This window comes from Trachinotus anak, unplaced genomic scaffold (genome assembly GCF_046630095.1).
Source record: "Trachinotus anak isolate AG129_WGS33_773 ecotype Australia unplaced genomic scaffold, CSIRO_AGI_Tana_v1 ptg000008l, whole genome shotgun sequence".
NCBI classification, from domain to species: Eukaryota; Metazoa; Chordata; class Actinopteri; order Carangiformes; family Carangidae; genus Trachinotus; species Trachinotus anak.
The window spans coordinates 18,039,344-18,061,971 of NW_027273859.1; the positions used below are offsets into that span (position 1 = coordinate 18,039,344).

The 22,628-nt window shown below is 37.2% G+C and overlaps 2 protein-coding genes across 3 annotated transcripts; one reads left to right on the top strand and one right to left on the bottom strand.

Moving 5' to 3' along the window:
- Positions 1-279: 279 nt before the first annotated feature.
- Positions 280-5,536, top strand: elac1 (elaC ribonuclease Z 1). Its single transcript, XM_071483192.1, has 5 exons — positions 280-586; positions 1,028-1,234; positions 1,413-1,471; positions 2,964-3,174; positions 4,123-5,536. Exons 1-5 carry the CDS (start codon positions 430-432, stop codon positions 4,602-4,604), a joined length of 1,116 nt encoding a protein of 371 aa, XP_071339293.1. The 5' UTR covers positions 280-429; the 3' UTR covers positions 4,605-5,536.
- mier3b (mesoderm induction early response 1, family member 3 b) lies at positions 4,888-15,347 on the bottom strand. 2 transcript variants are annotated; one of them, XM_071483190.1, is made up of 13 exons: positions 15,228-15,347; positions 14,383-14,407; positions 13,920-14,065; positions 13,265-13,387; positions 12,960-13,083; positions 11,592-11,665; positions 11,400-11,472; positions 11,109-11,257; positions 10,797-10,878; positions 8,751-8,845; positions 8,515-8,642; positions 8,223-8,377; positions 4,888-8,089 (listed from the first exon to the last, which is right to left on the bottom strand). In XM_071483190.1, the coding sequence occupies exons 1-13, from the start codon at positions 15,234-15,236 to the stop codon at positions 7,614-7,616; spliced, it is 1,659 nt and encodes a 552-aa protein (XP_071339291.1). In that variant the 5' UTR covers positions 15,237-15,347; the 3' UTR covers positions 4,888-7,613. The 2 variants fall into 2 exon arrangements, with proteins under 2 accessions (XP_071339291.1, XP_071339292.1); XM_071483191.1 differs by lacking the exon at positions 15,228-15,347 and adding an exon at positions 14,589-14,839.
- Between the last annotated feature and the right edge of the window lie 7,281 nt (positions 15,348-22,628).

Below are 22,628 nucleotides of genomic sequence, written 5' to 3' on the forward strand. Positions count from 1 at the left end.
AATTCTCTGTGTACCCTAATTAACTTGGCATGCCAGTAATGAAGGAAACGATGAACTCTTATATAGATGTGTGTAACTCATCTAAACCTATTAAACCCTCCTATTGTGTTTGAATTAAATGACAGGCATTGGATAAAAAAAAAGGGACATTTGTGAAATCTAGTGTTGAGGCTGAAACGAAGCCTCATTTTGAGGCACTTTGAAACGTGAAAACTTGAAAACCCTGACACAGTAGAGGGGCTTAAATGAACCTATTTACTGTGGGAGTGTTTTGCTTTAGAAATGTACGAGAATACAAACTTAACTTGAACGCCTCACCGTCGCTCGACTTACGTCATTACGGCGTGACAGTTTACAGGAAGCGTGGCTGCTTAGTCTGGTGGTCAGTTGCAGAGAGTTTCCACCAGTTTTCCTGTAACTTTGGGGAGGATGACCATGGATATGACTTTCCTCGGGACCGGCTCGGCCTACCCGTCCCCTCACCGCGGTGCCTCGGCTCTGGTGCTGCGGACGGAGGGGGACTGCTGGCTGTTTGACTGCGGAGAGGGGACCCAGACCCAGCTGATGAGGAGCCCGCTCAGAGCCGGTGAGTCACTGTAACTCTCCGTGCAGGCTGCCAAGAGATTAAACATTTTTAAAATAAAGTCATAAAGTAAGTAGTTGAACCACTACAAACCACTGTGAATAAATAAACGTGAATGAACTTTTGAGGTTACCCCAACAGTACAATAATTATGTTAATCAAGGGGCTACTTGATTTCAGAATTTGTTTTATATATGTTCAAACCCATAAAAAGGGTATAATTACTGACCCTGCCCTTTTTTGATTTCATGTGAATGATTAAGATAATAACTAATTGTTATGTCGTTCACTATAAGGCATTTTAGCTTTTTTATTTGTTGTATTTTAGCCCTAGTGGTACTACTGCTACTACTCCAGTTTATTTAGACAAATTGTCCCCTGCTCTCTCAGCATTCTCAATAAAACACCTATAGTATGTAGTAATAAGTCATGTTTTCTACCCAGGTCGAATCACCAAGGTTTTCATCTCTCACTTGCATGGAGATCACCTGTTTGGTCTGCCTGGTCTCCTTTGCACCGTGAGTCTCAACACCAACCCTGACCCTCAGCAGAACCTGAACTGTGTGGAAATCTATGGGCCCCGGGGCCTCCGGAAATTTCTTAGGGTTACACTTGGCCTCACAGGGTCTCAGCTACTCTTCCCTTATGCAGGCAGGTCCAAAATATACAGTATATATACACAATAGAAAATTATTGCCATACAGTGTTTGGTGTCTGTTTTTTATTATAGCTACAAGACATTTTAGCTTTCTCTATTTGCTATATTGTTCCCCAGTATTACCACCAATTTAATGCTCTGATCTAAACTATACTATGTATGTTGCTGTAGTACATGAGCTGGAGCCCACACCTGAACAGAGTCCAGAAGTGGGACAGCTCAGTCTGGAGGTATGTAACTGGTTTTGCTGTTTTACCTGTGATGTGAAAAATCATACCTCACCTCTCTTTACAGTGCGAAACACTACACTACACTAGAAGGGACTGGACTAGACTGTGGTTTTGTGATATATAGAATTAGAGCTTTTTTTTTTTGGAATATCTCATTTTGAATTCAGATTTTTGTCAATGATTCTGAATTCTTTCCTTTCTTTATAACTACCCTCCAAAAGAAGTAACTCTGGTCCCTTGCGTATGCTTTTGTTCAAGCCCAAAACATCACACCCAACATAGCTCAAACAAGCCTATATTCTGTTTTAATTAATTCAATTCATTTGATTTAATACAGCTAAATTTAATTGAGTAAATTTAATTTAATGAACTTAACATAATGTCATTCAGTAAATTTAAATGAATTTAATCAATTTATCTTAATTTAGAGTACATTTAATTCTAATACATTTATTTCAATCAATTTAATTTAATTTAGCAAATAAAATTAGCGTGTTTCATTGTGTAAACATATCCAAATTTTGCATGACTAATTTCATGCAACTTAATTTAATCAAGTGAATTTAATTTAATTTCATTAAATTAATTAATTAAGTTAATTTGTAAAACATTTATTTATAATACAAATTGAATTCTGAATATTTCATTGTTAATAGAATTAATTTAAATTAATTTAATTGAGTTAATTTCAATTGAGATTGAGTTTAATCTAATTGATTTGCATAACTATAACTCAATTTATACTATTTTATTAATTTAACTCAATTTGATTTTCTTGGATAAATGAAAGATAATTTAATTGAGTTTAAGTTTAAGTTACAAAGATTCAAAAGTGCTAAGTTTTAGAATCTTTGGCTGCTACTATTTTGACCCTTTGACCCTTACTTGTTGTCAAGCTGCCACAGACACTTTTTTACATGGCGGAGCAAGATACTTCATGGCAAGTCATGTCTATGGGAGCAAAAGGGGTCTGGTCTGCATAAAGGGGCTTGTCGGGAGACCCTAAGTGTTTCAATCCAACACCTGACTCGTCGTTGGTTAAGATCAAATGATTTGGAAAATAAAAATGTAACTTACCCAGAGCTCGTCTACAGATAAATAAATTATCAGACATCTTCATAATTACACGTCAGACATGCTAACGTTAGCTTCTAGTTCAGACAAACTGACGGTTATGTGTTGTCAAGCAAGAGAAAACAGTTCTGAAATGCAAAATAATAGAATTTTAATCATGTGATAAAACATGCAATTAATCAAGATTAACTATTGAAATTCAGTGATTAATCGTAATTAAGAAGAAATTAATCATTTGACAGCCCTATTTTATATACATATAATGTTATGTAATTATTTTAACTCAATTAAAATTCTGCTTTCGATTTCTGTGCCGGGTTTTGAAAGGTTTTTGTAAACCCAAAGTTTATGTAAACCATATCCCTGTTATCTTTACTAATTTGTGTTGCTTTTACTGATGGAATTTTTCTCTCTTCAGATGACAGCAGAGTGTGGTCCTCTGCATCCACAGGAGAGACCAGGCAGGACAATCTCCCTGGATGTCTTCAGTGACTGTTACCTCCTGTTTGAAGACAAGAAGTTTGTGGTCAAAGCCTTCAGGTTGTTCCATCGCATACCTTCGTTTGGTTTTTGCATTCAGGAGCATGATCGCCCCGGAAGACTGAAAACTGAACTACTGAAGGAACTGGGTAAAAATCACTTTTGATGTTTCTTTTTTTTTAAATGAACTATTTGTATAGATAGACAAAAACACCTGTTCAGTACAAGTTACATATTGTACTTGTTAGTGGAGGTGGTTTATGTTTTATTCTAAAAACAAGTTAAAAGCATTTTATTGTATGTGAGGGGCAGTTCAAAAATGGTTAAAAAATTATGACATTATATACATAGTTGTAATTTTGAATTTTTTTTTAAACCTTCAAAATACACATTTTCCTAGCAGGTACTGTGGGAGAAAAGATTTTAACATATGAATTAAAAGATTTTTGATTTGCTTTTTGGGTTAGGTATTTATTGTATAGTAGTTTTACCAGTTTAGAACTGCATAGTTTTAATGCCTCTGTGTCGGTGTTTTCGGGTTGTCCGTACATCCACCGTCCGTCCCATTCTCATGGACATGATATCTTAATAACGCCTTGACGGCACTTCTTCAAATTTGGCAAAAACGTTTGCCCGGACTCAAGGACAAAGTGATTGGGTTTTGGTGGCAAAAGGTCAAATGTCAGGGTCACGGTGACCTCACAAAACATGATTTTTATCTTGTGAATGCAATATCTCGAGAACTCATTGAACTCAACTAATTAGATTTTGGTGATCCAAGGTCAAGGTCAGTGTGAGCTCTCAAAACAGTTTTTAACCATTACTCAAGACTTCGTACAGCAATTATGACAAAATTTAACACAAATGGTTAATATTTTATATGACTCTGGATAAACAAAGATGTAATCTGGAAGTAGTCTGAGTCGTGGAGGCATGCACCGCAAGGTGGTAATTCTAGTATTTAATTGAATGAATTCTAATTCTGTTGGGAAATAATTTGAAGCTCTTGTGTTTCAGGAGTCTAAAGTTCATACTCTTTAAGAAAAGTGTGCTCCAAATGGTACATGTGTAAATGCGTCTCATTTTGTGTCCCTCAGGGCTGAAACCGGGGCCTCTCTATGGGTGTCTCAAAGCTGGAGAGTCTGTAACTTTGGAAAGTGGGCGTGTGGTGCTCCCTTGTGAGGTCCTGGAAGAAACCATTCCGGGGAGGAAAGTCTGCATTTTAGGGGACTGTAGCTCAATTCTTGGAGAAGGACCACTGAGTTTGTGCAACGGAGCGGACATTCTGGTTCATGAGGCGACTCTGGGGAACGAACAAAGAGAGAAAGCCGTGGACCACGGACACAGTACACCTGACATGGCAGCAGCAGTGGCTCGGGCTTGCCGTGTGCGGAAATTGGTGCTGTACCACTTCAGTCAGAGGTACAAACCCAGCTCCCTGCAGACGGAAGGAGAGGAGGACGATGACGTCACAGAGCTGAAGAGACAGGCTGAAGAGGCTCTACAGGACAGCGGTGTAGAAGTGACTCTAGCTGAGGACTTTCTGACTCTGCCCATTCCTCTGAGAAGACCAAGGTAATGAACTAGTTCATAGCACATAAGAGCAGACACATTTTTGCCATCCTGTGATTTGGATTATTGTTCATTTAATCTTTTAAAAGTTTATAGTAATTCTAATTAGAGTAATTCTCCAACAAAAACAACAAAATTTCAATCTAATGTAAATTCCAAGACACTGAACTTGTATGAATAGTTGTGGGTCATTTCTGTCAGTTTGTTACACATAACCACAATATAACTCAACACTGAAACCAGTCTTTCCACACAAGTCACTAATAATAATTAAAGAACCTGCGATCATCTCCGAACCTTTTCCAGAGCTTTATTTCTGGATCTGTACACAAGGTATTAAAGTACAACAGAAAATACAAAATAATGTTTAACAAAAGAAAAAAAAAAAAACAACTCAATGCTTATGTACAATTCTTATAAACAATAAAGATAGCTTCTTGAACATTTCTCATAGTGAAGTTTTTGATTGTCTATATTTCTGGATATACATTTTTAGGTTTTGTAGGTTTTTATTCACAAAGGTGTTTTTGTTTTCATCAAAGGACTTGAGAGTTTTCTTTTTCAAAACGACTGCTATAATTTTTTTTTTCCTTTTTAAACTTCAAAACACAATACAAAATATAAAATAAATTTGCTTAGTGCTTGCTTGCACACACAAGTCTCATACCAGAGATATCAATAAAATATCACATTTTCGAAAGTTCACAGGGTGGTGAAAAACCTACTTCTACTACTTAATGGCCTTTACATTCTGACAGTTTTTCTGAGTCTTTGTACAAACCACAGGTGAAATAAATATCACTGCACTGCTAAAGCTAGAAGAGCTTGGAGGACCTACTGCATTATGCACATTGCATTAAAAGAGAAACAAGTCTCCACATACTTAGAGCAGCGGCCATCCCTTTACCATCAAGACAAATAGACGACAACATGTAAAAAGATTTTTTTTTTTTTTTTTTTAGGAAAGAAAGATGATCGTCTTTTACACATGGCTGCAAGTTTCGAATGCAAAATTGCAACACTGAGTAATATCAATACGTCTTCAGGTAAAGCCGTTTTCAGTGGTACACTTTGAGAAACAGACACAGCTGGCATGCGTGGTTTCAGCTGTGTCCTGGTGTATGGGTATCATGACTTTCCAAAGGGAAGAAAAAAAGAAAATTCAAACACCAAGTCAACCGGTAAAATGTGAAACTCAAAATATCTGTACATATCTACAAATTATTGCCTTTTTGACAAGGAATCAAATTAAAACCTTTGTATCAACACAGATTCACAAGTGTAAGAGGTCAGTTAATAGACTTTTAAAGGCTATTTGCTAATTATTTACATGAAACGCAGAAGTGAATATCTTCTCTGATGCTGGGCTTGGAAACTGAATAACTTGATCGAACTTAATGATTTAGAGGCATGAGTCCTGTCTGTACATACATAATGGTGAGATACTAGATCTATGGACATGACAAAGATGAACCCCTGAAACAAACTAATTATTCATAGCACAATGCATAGATAAATTAAGTAAACACTACTACTGCATCCAATCAACTGACGATGACCTGCTAAACATTTTACAGTTCACAATTACGGACTCAAGTCAAGATAAAACGGCTCCATTTCTGCTACTACACTCCAAGAAATTGTCGACCAGATTATGAAGCATTCTCTACTCAGTACAGGTTAGGCTGTGAGGTTGAACACAAAATCAGAGTGGCTTTAAATAAAGAAATAATACTGCTAGCTGGCTTACCTAAGCTTGCTAAGTGGTCTGAAAATGGCGGTACGTAATTTAGGAACAGTCTAACCTCTAGAGCTATTAACTTAAGAACATATGCAGCTAAACTTGCCTAAGAGTGGCATGAGTGAAAGCTTAAAGCTTAAAAGGATTAAACAAAATCTCAAAGGTAAAAGTATATGCAATAAATACATACTTTAGTGTGTCTATTGATGTCTATGTTAAATGGATATTAACCCAACCGATATCTTTGCATTGCAATATTGCTGTTATGGTTTGCTTGTCTGACTGATAGTAGAATGAAGCAAGATTTAAAAAAAACTTGATATTTGTCAGTAAAACAAGGTGACTCCCATCATGTTACTTTGCAAAGGTATTCTTAATCACCCATTTAAAAATGTAATAAAAAAAAAAAAAAAAAAAAAGTGAATCAGGGTTTATAATTTGGGTATAAACGCGATAAAGATTAACTATTGCGAACATTCAAATGTTCCAGTTTGGCCACTTTGAACAGTTTAAAAGTAAACAAGCAAACAAACTACAGACAAGCTTCCACAGGAGAAAAACAAAAAAAGAAAACCAGATTGGAAAGTTTTAGCAGCTGAGGCCAGCACTTATCTCCATGCTAGTGTTGCTCTTCATACAATATCTAGCCAGGTTTATTTGGAGACAAATAAAACCATATGCACTAGTCTGGTTACTGAAAAGTACCTGTAAACCAAACACTAATTAAAAAAAAAAAAAAAAAAAGTACCACTTCAAACGACAACGACAGGCAACTAAATACTAACACTAGCGGCAGAAAACTAAGCCAGTTTTGGCAGCTGAAAAGAATGGCAGGATAACATACTATAGCTCTGAAGATGTGTGTAGATGTAAGGGAGGAAGATACACAACTCTCCTACTGCAGCCTCTGGGCCCCACTGTACATGGACGTTACACATCTCAAGACCACAAAAAATAAAATAAAATAAATGGCTATATAAACTCTTGAGAGAAATCAAGATTTTAGTTCTATATGATAGACATCACTGATGTCATATTACACAAAAAACAAAAACAAAAAAGTATATTCATATACATACATATGTATATATGTATATGTATATGTGTATATATATATATATATATATATATCTATATATATATATATATATATATATATATATAGATATATATAATAGAATTTAAACAAATCAGATTCTCCAGTGAGGTCAGTCTTATGTACAAGCGGGATGAGGGATCTCAAAAGGGAAGAACAAGGGAAGAAGATGAGGAAGATCACTCTGACTGAAGTGCTGCAGTGTGCTGTGTGTGGTGCCGTGCATGTGCTCCAAGAAACCCGTTGGGCTCGCCGCTGCCAGCCAAGCTCCCAAAGTCTGTGACAGACACTGCCATTTTGGCGCCGGTGATTCGGTGGTGGTGTGTAGATGTCCTTCGCGCTTCAAAGTCCACTCCAAGGTTACCCACAGAAACATCATTGATAAAGGAGTCAGGCAATGCCATCTTGAGTCTTTTGGAGGGCCGCTCGCAGTCCTTGTTGACACACACTCCTCCTAGCTGGCCCAGGTCAGAGTGGTAGAAACCAGCGTCGAGCATGTTGAGGCAGTCAGAATCTGCACCATTGGAAGGGAACCCAAGGGATTCGTCGTGGTTCAGGGACCCACGATGGAGACTTTCCAGTGGAGGAAAGCTGTAGGAGTCAAGGCAACTAACCTCTGCAGGGCTGCACACTGTGGCTACACTGTTACTCAAAGCTGCAAGGAGACAGGACACTCAATTAACCAGAGTAACTGAAACCAATGATAAATGCAATTGTTGTCTATGGTATAAAGTAATTATGTTTTCTAAAGTTTTTCCATAACTGCAAAGCGTGGTCCCATTACTGACCTGTGAGGTCGCTGGCAGTGATGGAGTTGAGCAGGCTGAGCTGTTGGTCTGTTGTCGTCTCCAGTCTTCCTCCTCCACCCGCTCCTGAACACACAGAGGAGGAACTGTCCACTGCCAGTCCCTCTGCCTCATCCACCAGCCTGTCCATCAGGTCACTGAACACAAAGAAACATGTTTATTCTAAGTGTGAATTGTGTGCACTTTTTCATTATTCAAAACTCATTGTATTAAACATAAGCTAAAACACAAAAGGAATGCAAACTGATAAAATGAATCTTCCCCTGCCACTTACGTTACACCAGGATAGCTGCTGTATTTTTTCTTCCCGAACCGATTCTGCTGCACAAAGAGGTCAAAACGCTCCGACTTCTTCCACATATAATAAAATGCCACACATTCTGCTACTGTTCGTGTTGTGACCTAAGAAGAAAATAAAGTCATTAACAGGAATGAGAAAATTTCACAGCTTTATATGTATCTATATGCATCTTTCCATGACTGTTTGAGAAATCATATAATAACACTCACTTTGTGTTTCTGTATGAGGTGAAAATTTTTGTCATACATCTGTAGTGCGTGTTCAAAGTTCTTGCATTCTTCTTCTGACCACGGAGGTGATTTTTCTGCAATGGAACCAGAAAAATCATTTATATTGTTGATGCACAATCAAATGACCCATGTGTAAACAAAAGGATGAACCCACCAATCAACTGAATCTTTTAATCACTACTGACTGAGGGGTCTTTAAATACAAAGAATAATTCAAGACAACAACTAAGTTATCAAATATCAAAGTCTTACTCATCATGTCTGAAGATCCATCATAAAATGACAAGCACACAGAGATAGAGGTTTAGATGAGAAAACTATTACAAAAAAGAACTAGAATTGTTGCCTCACGCTGTATGCCTACACCAACCAGCAAAGATGTCAGTAATATAGTCACAATCTCCCCTTCCTGAGTAACAACATTGAATAATGGCCAGAACTGTTTTTTGCAAAACATTATGATGTCACACTGAAGTTGACCTTTGACCATTAGGATATTAAATGCCATAACTTCATCATTTTATCTTATTAGACATTTGTATTAAATAGTGCTATAATTAGTGTATGAATATATGAGCTATGGCCAGAAATGTTTCTTGAGATCAGAGTGGCCTTTGCCTTTGACCATCAAATTCTAATCAGTTCATCCTCCAATCCAAGAGAATGTTTGTGCCAAATTTGAAGTAATTTCCTCAAAAGGTGACTAAGATATCACATTAACAACAACAGACATCCCGAAAACATAATGCCTTTGACACTGGCTGTTGCTGGTGTGGAGGCATAATATGTCAAGTATTTGTATAATGTTTTATAGAGTTGTATAATGTTTAATGCAATTTTTCAATTTCTATAGACTGTGTAGGAGAGGTTCATTCAGTGCCAAAGCAATTTTGAGGCAACTATATTAGTAGGTTTTTTGGTGCTGGATTGGATTATTTTGGGTGGAGTGGTGGTAAAGTATAGAGTTTAGTGAAAGTGAAAAGGTTGCACATGCAAATCAACTATGGTAATTCACCCTTAATATGGCAGTAAAAAATCTAAAGCTTAGCAGAATACAGATGTCATCAAAGGTGAGACGGAAGAATGTCATATCACGGCGAAATCAAACTCTAGCAATGTTGGAAAATGCGCTCAGACTCATTACAAGTTAATGCAGGATTGTCAAGAGATGGACTGTACTGTCTTGCAGTGGGGTGGGATATTTATATTGATATAAAAAAACTATTCCTAATTTTACAGTTTACACTGCAATCAAATTGCCATGGACCTATTAAATGTCAGATTCAGTGATACATATTAATGTGATCCAAATAAAAAAGGATCTAAAATAAGAAATACCTATGAGACTCCATGTTACACTGTTGTACTAAATGGAATTGTCTTACAGGTGTCACATTTAACTTCCTTTCTTCAAATATCCTTTTACAAATGTATTTTACTTAAATTGAATTTTTAAAATGAACTTTTATCCCCCTTTCCCTAAGGTGTGCTTTAATAAGATGAGTTATAAAAATAATTTGTACCAAACTGAAAATTTGGACTTCCTCTATCTGCCTGCTCATATGCAACTGACAAATCCTGAAAACTACTAGCTGGATGGGCCTGAAGCTTCCTGTGGACATTCTTGATCCAACAGAAGAATAACTATTGATTTTGGAAAAAAAACCCATAAACTTTGCCCAGCAGCTATGTTGTCATTTGACCCAGTACAACGTTGATTGTCAAGTAAAGCAGACCATTAGGCCTTGATGACCTTTCAGCCAGTGCATATGCATATGCATATATATATATATAAAAATGCAATAGTACCCTTGAAGACATTCTGCTCTGCGATTGTAGCTGGTACAACTACTCTACAGTACACCAATAATACCACCAGAGAATCATGTTTGGCAGTTTTCATCCTTTTTGATAAGGCTGGCAGCACACAGTTTTAACTGCGATCAAAGTACCAAGGACACTTGCCTCGTGTCAGAAATGACAGTTTCATACAGCAGGCATGTAGAACCTATTTCCTTTGCTTACCTTTTGATGACTTTAAGTGGCTGCAGTATCTCTCTAGTGCATCACGGGTGTTGTAGTTGCACTTGACAAGGTCATGCAAGGCCTATGTGGAAAGAGTGTAGTGATCAATACTGGAATGTTGTCAAAAATTAATTACATGTACCTTAAAAATCTTTCAAGCTCAGAAATAATGTTAAGAATTCAAAGTTAAATTGATACAAGATGTAAAACTAATAAAAAATGATACTGACAGTATAGCTTGCATACAAGGTTAATACCCTGCTCATCACTGTTACAGCATGAAAGGTTTGGATAAATAAAGACATGACTGACCTGCTCATTGTCTCGAACATGCATCCCTGGTTTGTCACATCCTGTCTTTTCATCCGTGGTCCGTGACAACACTTCTGACAGGAAACTCCTAACCTTATTTTCTGGCAATGTACCGGGGCTCCATAATAACTCATCTTCATCTTCATACGCTGCGTAAAAAAAGGTACATTAAAGAAAGATTTATCACTTTGAGTATATTATATTTTCATTATTGTACAGATAGAAACATTGTAAGCAATTGCATTAAGGAAGATATTAAGCATGTGCTGAAAATAGAGAAGCTGCAGTCACCTTTCTCCCCATCTTTGTAGTGACAGAGGCAAGAGGGAACCTCTGCTTGGTACTGTGTTCCCACCATTATTTCCTTTAATTTAAAAATCACACAAAAAGATGATGTAGATCATGTTTAAACCCAAAACAATATCAGTAAAGACTTAAAATATAAAGTTGCTTAATTTATCCAAAATGAAATGTGTCATTTACCTTCCTTGAGTCCTCCGGGCTTGGGCCATCTTCATCACACTCTGACTCTTTATCACCGTCAGAGATGGCGTTGGCTGACAAAACAATAAACAACAACAGATAAATACCTTCATAAACAATGAATTCCAGTGGCATGTCTCAAACTGGGTGCTAAGGCCTGATGTTGTAAAGTTTCCCTCCAGGCATGTTTTAAACTATGAAAAGGGACTGGGCACACATATGAGCTTACTTCCTCTAGATCAGGCCCCATGCCCTGCCCACCACAACTTGCACTAGGTTGACCAGTGAAAAAGCAGTGTGTATCAAGATGGTTAGTGTTAGAGAAAACAACTGAGAGATTCAGCCACATGTTTGAGCCTCGGTCAGAACCAGAGTCAGATGAGGAGTATGTTGTGCACCAAACTTGGCGATTAGCAGACATATCAGAATGACAAGTGTACTCAGCATCTTTTATTTGTTTATGTTGTTTGTTAGCATGTAACTGGCAGCGGCTGACACAGTGTTAGTGGCTGTGCTAATGCAAACTTTTGCTCTCTGTACTGACGAGGTTTCAGATTGATTTTGTCTGCCCCTTGTCCTCGCAAGATGACAGGATTGCTTCCTTATGTTTGTGGCTGAAAAACCCACGCTGTCTGAATCATACAGAATTTTTTGAGACTGTCACTGGTACAGTGAAGTTCCTGCTTATTTCGCACATGATATTCTGTGTGTTTTAAAAAGAAAACAAAAAATATAAATACACACAGATACAAAATTTATCAAAAAAAAAAAAAAATTTGGACATAGTAAATTTGATGTAGCACCAAGTAGGGCAGGACAATTAACTGAAAAAGTATCAAAATCGTAATTGAGAACTTCTCACCAATCTTATGCATGTTGGTTAATTTGGTTAATACATTCCCAATGCATGCGTTCGTTAACTGTTCCCTTAAAAAAATACTACCTCACCAAAGTAATTGTCCAGTAATCGTAATCAAGGTAAAAGTTTAAGATAATTGTAATACTGATTTGATGTCATTTCGCCCAGCCCTAGGACTTCGTGCATGATTGTACTTTAATGGGTGCAAGACAATTTAACCAACACATTGCTTTAACCATATTAAGCCGCATTTAAAATAAATAAATAAATATTAAATATATGTTTGTGAATGTTTAACATTGCTGAGATAGTTCTAAATGCAAAGTGTTTACTAATTTACAAAAGTAATATAAATAAATCTCATATTTTCATATTTTACTGATTTTAATATTTGTATTCATGTCATGAATCTGATGATTTTTTTCTTTATCTAGGTACTGCATTACAAGATTTAAACCTGCACAGCTACAGACAAGAAGCACTTTTTTTTAGAATGTATAACCACTTACATCGAAGTGTTCTTGGGAAGAAATCAGTGGCTTCATGGGAGGTGACTGAAGGGGTAAGATCATCAGCTGAGGACTGGGTCTCCTCCTCATAGTCTCCAGACAGCAGATCTTTAGCTATTTCCTCCTAGGGAGAAAGAATAATATCCACCGTTTACTGAGACAGACCAAGGATGAGCGACAGAATATCTGAATTACATATTGAGGAAAATTCATTTACTTTTCATGATTTCTACCAAATCTATTTATTGACCATATGACATCACAACATAACAGTATATTTTATATATATTTTATTATATATTTACCTTGTCCAAAGTCATGTCAGGCAGCTCATCGGTAAGATCTCCAGAGGAGCTGTCTATACTGGAGCCTGCTGATGCCTCATAACGGTAGATGGCCAATAGTTCTTCCAAAGGCATATTCCCCTCCTGGTGGGGGGGAGGGCAGAGTTAGTACTTCATATATTAAGTAAATCTAATATGCATTTCCCCCTTCCTATCTAAACTACACAACATTCAGTTCTTTCTTTTTTTCAATCATTTTCAATCATTGTAGCTCTGTAGGTACAGGACTGACAAACTGGAAACTCAGTTACAACATAGGGATTCACTGCCACCATAAGAGAAATTCTGAGTGCCACTAACAGCATGTATCTGTACTTAAACTTTGTTGACCTTTCTTAATTGTGACATCTGCAGCTATGAATCAGGAAGCCTCCCCTTATCATAATAGAGGTTGCACCAACAATTGTCATGGCCTCACAATATCAACCATTTTCCCAGTGACACCAAAGAATCAATATTTATAGCCTTACTGCACTAAGATGATAGTGCACTCTTCCACATTATTGATGCAAAACTTTTATATCTACAAATGCAGGTTCAATTATTTAAAATCACATCCATTAAATTTACACTGATACATCTTGCTTTGTGCAATTTTGTACATTTAGTAGCTCACCTTTTCCAGATCTGCAATCTCAGAGCTGAAATTCCTCCCTCCATCCAGAGACTCTTCCTCCTCCAAAGTCCTCTCGTCATCATACTCATGAACTAACATTTCTGCTGTTGGATCAAAGTCATGGTCTTCTGACGATAAAGAGCCAACTGAGTGAGAGACACAGAGAGAAGAATCATTAATGTCTCAATCTTATTAGACAAATGTGCTTTTTTTTTTTTTTTTTTTTTTTTAAATACCTTGGAAATTAAAACTTCCACTTCGTAAGATAAATTCAGTTACTATGTTTAGTCAATTTCAAAGCCATTTCTTTGAAAAACGATGCATTGCACTATGTGCAAATAATATCATATCATCTTGATATTGCTGCTATGTAGAATTACTTTATTAAACTACAAATAAAGATAACTAAGTATGTCTTTAATTGTAGATACTTTTATTAAGTTTATGGCGGAGGTTTTCTTACCTGGACTTGAACTCCCTAGGGAAGCCTGTAAAAGAATAAAACCAGAGTATAAATGAATGCAATAGTTGAAACACGGGTTCAACTTGATGGAGACGCTTAAACATGAGCTATCAAAATCAGGCAAAGTTAGAAAATGCCTTTAATGGCCTGCATGATGACCAACGAAAACAGTTGGACAGGCAAGCCGTATTTACCGCTAGCGTTACCTGAAATAGGTAGCTAGTTCAGCCGCGAAACTGAGGACAACTGTGAGCAAAATGTAGTTTTAACCCCTGGAATTAAAGCGATTCCCTTCGTGGGACACTATCGGAGTCAAGATAGAAGCATATTTTCAGGGAGACTGTCAGAGTTATGCAGTGTCGACTCCTGTAACAGTTAGCTAGCCAGCAAGCTAACCCTACTGTTAACGTTATCCATCGAAAAATGTAAACACTAATTTCATTTGCGCGGCACCGCAATCAACAGAGTTGAATTATCCTTACGATATAGGTGTCGCTAATTAAGCCGAAATGGATTTTTTTTTTTTCATTCTACACAAACACGGTACAATCGGTTATTTCATTTAACCAACAAGCTAACGTTAAATTTACGTTATCAATTTACACAGCCGCTACACCAAAGCAGCTGAGAGAGCGAAGGCGCAGCGGCCTTGTAGTGAAGGATCAGTCCAGACATTCAAGCATATTTTAGAGCAATAAAAACCACATTTATGACACGAAACACGCTATACAGAAGGAAAAAAGCATCGTTTCTCCAATCGATAACATAAAAACGAAAAATACAACACACAAATTTTAAAAATATCGATTTAAGATCGATTGCTTCTCCCCTGTTTTCCCTCTTACCTCCGCCATATTGGTACCTTTAGCTAATGAGCTCGATCTAGCGCAGTACCCGGATCAGCGCTCTGAGCCAATCAGAGATCCAGGTGACCGTTGTGGTCGTGACGCCGTTCAAACCAACCACTGATCAGACTAGCGGTAATCATTAATACACGGTAAACCTACGGTGTGAAAATGAGAAATACACAAATATGGAAATCACATCACCGGTGCACACCAACATGTATCAGTAACATGGCGCTGAGTTGACATTTCTAGGAACATCCCAGTGGATCTCGTGTTGTCCTCAATACTGTTTATCGCAGCTGTGTTGGCTGTAGCATTTTTAAAGCTCTGTGCCACCACCATAACATTTTTCTCACTATATGTTCCTGTTAGAAGCTTTAACAGCTGTCACACTGCTTTCAAATGGAAATAGTGAGGTTTTATAGTTGTACCATTTCATAGTATAGCGCAAAATAATTATGTATTGGCTGGTCCATAATAGTATTGTTAATGGAAACTAATACTAATACTAATACTAATACTAATACTAATAGGTATACTCTAATACTAAACACTGGAGTGTAAAGTAATAAAAGTGACAGGATAAAATTCTAACCAAGAGTTCAATGTCTTTTTAATTGTTTTTTCATTGATGTTTCACACATCAGAATACATTTTCTCATTTGATAGTCCTGGCACCACAAGTCAAAAATTTTGATCTCTGATAAATGTGCCAATGAAGCCGCAGCTTATCAGTCCTGTTTGAACACTATGGCCTAAGATTTTTTGTTTTTAATTGTTATAACAGCAGGTTTTCTGTTTCTAATGTAAATATAATTTTAAATTGGTTGTTCTAAATACCAAAACAGTGTTGCTTGTTACTATTGGATGAACTAATTATTCTGAAATATATTGCATTTTGTTGTGCGCAATTCTAAATGTTTTTGTTGACTGTCATTTATGCTTGGAAATCTGTTTGCTTTCTGCATTAATTAATAACACTAGTGAGTAACTCATACAGTCACACTTCATGTCAAATTGAACTATCCATTTAAGGCAAGGGTTGAAATTACCGAACAATGATTATGACTGAGTACTAAAACAATTATGTCCTGTAATGGTTTTCAGAAATACATGTGAAAATGAAAAACTTAGTGGGGGATAATTTATTAAGTGTACAGGCCACCAGAGGGCAAAAGCACACTTTAAAAGTATGGCCACTCACACCACTGACTTCCGTACTCCTCCCTCCCTTCCTGTTTTGGATTACTGTGTAACCTCATGTCATATTTTATCATATGACTACATGGGAAAACAGGTTGACAGCTTTGGCAAAAAAAAAACCAAACAAAAAACAACCCTACAGTCCGAACTTATTGTTTGGTTGAATATCAGGCCTTTGAAACAGTCCTCCAATGTTTCACTGTGAGCAGGTGAGTTTAAAGACACTTGGAGGGGAAGGTTACAACTAGTTCAAGGCAGGTCCTGTACTAGCTGCTACTTTCAGGCAACATTCTGGGTTGTCCTTATGTATATTTTCTGTTTGTCCCATTTGGACATAAAGCTGAAATGCAAAAAGTAGCTTGAGACCTATATACTAGAATGATGTCTCATTTATGGGGGCTTACAATGCAATATTTATATAATGCTTGACTGTGCTTGTAACAGCTGCCTGTTGTTGTTCTGTAGCTACTGCCACATTTGGTGAATTACAATGGTGGTTGAAATTTGTTACGTTTCACTAAAAACCTTGGACACATATAAATTCACACCCAAACACAACCACACTAATGTATACATTAACATACACATGCAGAAACATTGTAGGTGGTACTGAATCACCTATATCCTTTATCTTGTGAATTGGACTAGACAGAACATACAGTATAAATATAGCGATGCTGACTCATGGGTTGCACGTGGTGGGTGTCAAACTCTTCAGTTAAACGATAGCAAAGCGTCACAGGCTATTGTTGTTTACATATTGGTCCCATTTAATTTGTCATTGGGATCTTTTTTTTAACTTGTAACTGCAAATAAACACTTTTGTGTTTGGAAAACAAAGTCCCCCATAAGGTGTAGGAAGCACAGCGTGGGCTTCCTTTGGAGGACTGTGCAAACAAATGAGTCACTGTGTTCAGACAGCTCAAAAGCACATCCCTCTACTGGCCACATCTGTTCTTCTTACTGACCATAATAAGGACCCTAAACTGGACCAGATAAATTTAAACAACCTTTTCTATCATATTTGTTGTAGACTTTAAATATCTCAGTCGAATGGTTGACCCAACAAGAGTATTGGTTCGTCTTCTTCTTCTCCTTCTTCTTATCAATAGTAGTGGTACCCTTTTACTTTTTGTGTTTCCCTGTGAAGTGTTTGTGTGCACAAGTAGTGTAAAATAAAACCAGCCATTTCTATCTCGCAATCTCTCTTCCCTCCTTTCTCCTTCTTCCTTTCTCTCGCTAATTTATGATTACCATAATTATTTGAAAGCCCATTTGAAACCTACTTTTACAGAACAATATAGTCAGAAGGACGTGGGCCCTCAGCTAATGAGTGAAACTGTCAGGTCAACAAGTTATCCTCTGACGTAGATTATGGAGAGGTGGGTGACAAAGGGTCACAATCCATTGTTACAGTGTAAAACGGATGCCGCTGATTAACACAGGCCCACACCTACACTGGTTTTGCAATTGTCCAGCAACTGCCCACTCTGCTGATGTGGCATTAGAGGGACTGCGGGGCAGAAAAAAACATTGTAGCAACAATAACTTCCTCATAATCATCAATTATATTTCAGGTCAAATGGACACATCAGTTGCATATTTATTGATCTTAATTTGTGTGATACATCAGTGGAGGATATTGGACTGAATGAAAGTTGATGGTGTCAGAATATGAACAAAGCGTTATTTAATCCTGCATCCCTGCACATATAGGGAGGTGGAAACTGAGTCACATTATTGTGAAGATCCTCGTTGGAAAACACTTTTCAGTATCAAGGGGTTCACTGTCTTTGCACACTAAAACTGGATAATGAAAAATATCGAGTGTACTCACATTGAAGCTGAACTTCCAATCACTATGGTGTAGTTTCTTGACTTTAACATGGAATATCCATTGCACAATTAAATGACAAGTATCTAGTCTTGTGAAAATTAAGGGTAACCCCCACAAACATAAAAAATTAAATCTATTAAAGAAGCAGCCATGTTTGGTCACACATCTTTTTCAGACAATGAAAATACTCTTAAAATAGACTAATTCCTTATTTCTTTAGGATTTAAACCAAACGTGGTAAACCACACGCATCACACTGTATCTTAATGTTTTTATACCCTTTATAGAAACAAATCAGCACTGTGGAATCATTCACTATACATTCAATTGTTGGCTTATTAGGAACACCCAACTAAAACTAATGGAGTCTAATACAACAGCAGTCCTGCAATGACACCGAAAGCTTCATGAAAGTTTTTTTTGAAACTGTGTGAAAGAGGTGTTGATTCAACTGCATGATCACTTTAAAGGATGTAGTTAATGACGCTGTAGGAAGGTGGAATTCACTGTACCCCTGTAGTATTAGACTGCCAGGCGTACAAAAACAAGTTGATATGGTTCCTTTATAAAGTATACAAACCACCAGGTGGCAATATGTGACAGTACTGGGATCCTTATGACTCAGCTTTAGCATTTTCTATGTCATCTATGCTCCAAACACCCATCAGTCAGGCTGCACCAATGACTGTAAGAACACCAGTCGTCTTTTGTGTTAATATTCTTCGGTGAATCATGTAGAACTCCAACATGTGCAATGACACATGTTGTGTGTTGTGTTTACAAGTACAGGATTTATTCCCGGCCTGCAGCTCACTAAACAGCAAGCAGCTGCAGAGTAAGTCTTACAGAGTCAACAAACCTTTTCTGAAGGGCTTAGCCATTTTGAAGTTTAGATTACTGATGAGTAATATAAACACACTGTTGTACTTTCAGTAGGATAATGCAATTCCCATGAAATCCAGGAAGACTGACTGCACATATCTACATTTATATTACACAAAGACATGTAGTTGCTTGAGATGCAAGTAAATAACTGGCAGCTGTAAGGTAAATTCAGCTTGAGCAACAATCCTTCACAATCCCTGTGAGAATAAATCCAGTATTAGGTTTTACATTGTTAATGAGAAACAAATACAAGCTGAAATGAAAAATGGGAATTTCAGTAAACACCTTACATCTATTGCAATGCATCTACAATTTTTTATAAGGAAGAATAAAGGATAGGGATCTGTATGACAAGTCTTTGCAACATTTGCAGCATTAAATCACATCATCAAAATGTTAGCACAGACATTGGCAAACAGTACTCTGCAACAAAACAGACTTAAAATGAGGCTAAGTCAGGACATGTTTAAAGTAAGCTCTTTGTTGCACACACTCTTTTCATCCAACTCAGTTAATGTAGTTACTGTAACATACTGTGAGAAGAAGGAGGTCCTGTTGTGTTAGTGAGGAGAAGCATGCATTACTGTGTCTTTCATAACATCCTTGACATACTATAATCCTTTAGCAAATGTATTGTATTGCACATATGAATTCATTTGTGCCATTTAAAGCCATGTAACACACATAAGTGTGTTACAATCAGATAACAGGTATTGCAGCCCAGATGCTCAGGCACCAACATCTCTTGCTCCTCTTTTGGGTCTCTGAGTTTTGGTAATTTATTCTTAGGTATAAAACAGAGTCAGTGTTACTGTAATATAAAAACTCGCATCAGTCACTCCAAGATTTGAATATGTTTATTACAGCTTTTAAAAGTTCATCATAATGTATTTAAAAATGTGATGTGCAGCACAAAAAGCTGCTTATTAAAATGTGCTGTTTGACTCACCATTTCCTCCATCTCACATTTGTCTCCAAAATAAACCTTTTTTGTGTAAAAATAGAATGCTAAATGAAATCACCAAAAGACTGATTTGTCTGTTTGAAATGCACCCATTCAGTCTCTGAAGAGGTTTTTCTGATGTATTACTGTAAGGACACATTACTAGCAGTAGGTACATACAAGGAGGCTATTACTGTATCAGCTGCAGAGGAAGTGTAATTCTCCATAAAGATGATTCCATGGTATTCAAAATAGAGTCTGAAGTACCTTTAACAGCCCATCTCTACAAATGTGTGCCAGAGATGCTGCAGTTTTGCTCAGTATGGCTTGTTTTTTAAGATGCATGATCAAATAATCCAAATGCGGAAATGTTGTTTTTATACTGATGGAAATTTGTCAAATCAAAATGTGAAACCCCTAAAACCCTCAATATGTACTGACATGACCTGCTTGATCCATTCCTCGGTGACCCCAATCAGTCTGCAAAGGAAATCAGGAAATCTTTTCAGAGATCAGGTCTCCTCCACTCTTTCTGTTGCATTGTTCCTGTAATAAAGGATTCTCAGAAGCAGGACAATGTCTCACTACTCTAATTGGCTCTAAAGTCTGTCTACCCCTTGTTAAACACCTAAACCATTACTCAAATTGGGCTCCAATGTTGTTTTTTTTACTGCATGAATATTTGTGAGAACTTAAATAGTTTTTTTAATTTTAGTTTCTTCTCAGGTTTATTTCGGTGCATATATGGTCTGCAGCACGGGGTTTAAAAACAGTTATTTTTTGTTACGTTTTGTGATTTTATCTGTGCATGGTGTACAGCAAGTTCCTTAGGAAGCAAATGCTAGCAAATATTTTCTGTTTCCAACATAAGTGGACCTATTTCTGCTGTCTGAGAAGTGTTATGAAGGGCATTTGAGTATAGCATGACTGAGAGCTTATTCAATAGATCAGCCCATAAAGCACCCACCACCATTACCTTACAGTAATGCAGCCATTATGAGCTGTTGCATGAACTTCAGTCAGTCCGGGACTTGTCACGTCTCCTCCTGTAATGCTGGGGTTGATGAGTTTGAGGGCATGCAATAACTGAGAGCCTGAGTACTAGCAGTGCTCCTTCTCTTCCTAGCCTCATACTGTGCTCTACAGCAGAGTCCCTTTACTGTCTGACTAGATGTAACATAGATAGATAGATAGATAGATGATCGATGAGTGTGTTTTAATCCATCCTACTACTCTGTTTATCAGTGTACAACCAGTGTAAGAGGTTGGAAATGTTGTATAAATCCTGTAGTAAAAACTTGGCAGTTCAGACTGTGCTCTGTTCATTTTTGTAAATGCTTGGAACACTGAGCAGCCAGAGCTCACTTCAAGGCGGAGTAACTGTGAGTGGGCACTGCAATTTCCTCTCTTTCTGTAGTCAGACGCAATATCAACTTGTGTAGGTGTATCCGTAACTTGCGTCATGCTGTGCACTCACGTTTTATATGAGATTACTTGTTTGAATGATTTGTTTTCAACTGTAGCTGTGGAAATGCCCATATTTGTGTTTATGACACAGAGTGAATGCTTAAAATATATTTTTGAAGAATCTTCAGTCCCAAAGATATCAATTTGTCCCACACAAACAAACTTTGCACTGTATAGGTAAGGGCTTAAAGACCTATTAAACCTCCAAAAAGGTAAAAACATAAGATCCAAAGTTGTTCCACTTCCAGCAACATCAGACCTATATAATATCTCTTTTATATGTATCTCATGTTTAATGCTCATTTTGAAAGCATTCCTTCAGATGTATCTCTCCCAAAGCTCAACAACAGAAAAGGCTGCAAAAAAAATCTGTGATTATGTAGTTGTATTGCTCAAAATTACTTAACACCAGCGACAATACTCAGAATCACTTATCATGGCAGCAGTGGTGAAGGTCCTTAGCAGTTCAGGCAGGAAATTGTGCTCTAAAGCTCCTTTGATTCAGGTATTGTGCAGAATATGCAAAGTGATGAGCAACGTACCAAATGTGAAGGATGGCGGAAACAGCTGTGTTGTCATGGATAAGAGGCTCATCATGACGACACATGTGGGTGATTCTGTCTCCATGGTAACCTAAGATTCTGCCACAAGAACAGCTTGTGAAGAGAAGAGGCTGAAAACTTGGGAAATTCTCACTTTACACATGAATTCAAATGTCACACATCCAGTTCCCATTCTTACCGAGACATTCTTACAGTTGCCTGATTACAAAGGAGAGCTGTCGGTCTAACCACCTACACACTGGCTCCCAGAACGATTAAAGAAAAAGAGACTGTGGCTTTTAATAATGAGCTCATACAGTAGTTAGGCAGTCAGCCGTCTGCTGTTGAAGGACATGACTGAGCTGACAAGTGAAAGGATTTGAATTATTAACTGTCAAGGCACCAGAACATTTGATGAACAAGAATTGTAAAGTTTGTATCTTTGCTGAAATCTTTAATATACACCTTTATGATAACCACCCACAAAGCCAATGCTGGATGTGTTAAAATGTAACTTCAAC

What these genes read in the sequence shown, in the direction of transcription:
- mier3b (XM_071483190.1), bottom strand. An exon ending in CCACTTAAAGTCATCAAAAG is followed by an intron (nt 8,846 to 10,796) that starts GTAAGCAAAGGA and finishes GTTCCATTGCAG; the next exon opens with AAAAATCACCTCCGTGGTCA. An exon ending in AGCAGCTATCCTGGTGTAAC is followed by an intron (nt 8,378 to 8,514) that starts GTAAGTGGCAGG and finishes CTTTGTGTTCAG; the next exon opens with TGACCTGATGGACAGGCTGG.
- elac1 (XM_071483192.1), top strand. Translation starts at nt 430, where the DNA reads ATGACCATGGATATGACTTTCCTCGGGACCGGCTCGGCCTACCCGTCC. An exon ending in GCTACTCTTCCCTTATGCAG is followed by an intron (nt 1,235 to 1,412) that starts GCAGGTCCAAAA and finishes ATGTTGCTGTAG; the next exon opens with TACATGAGCTGGAGCCCACA. An exon ending in TGAACTACTGAAGGAACTGG is followed by an intron (nt 3,175 to 4,122) that starts GTAAAAATCACT and finishes TGTGTCCCTCAG; the next exon opens with GGCTGAAACCGGGGCCTCTC.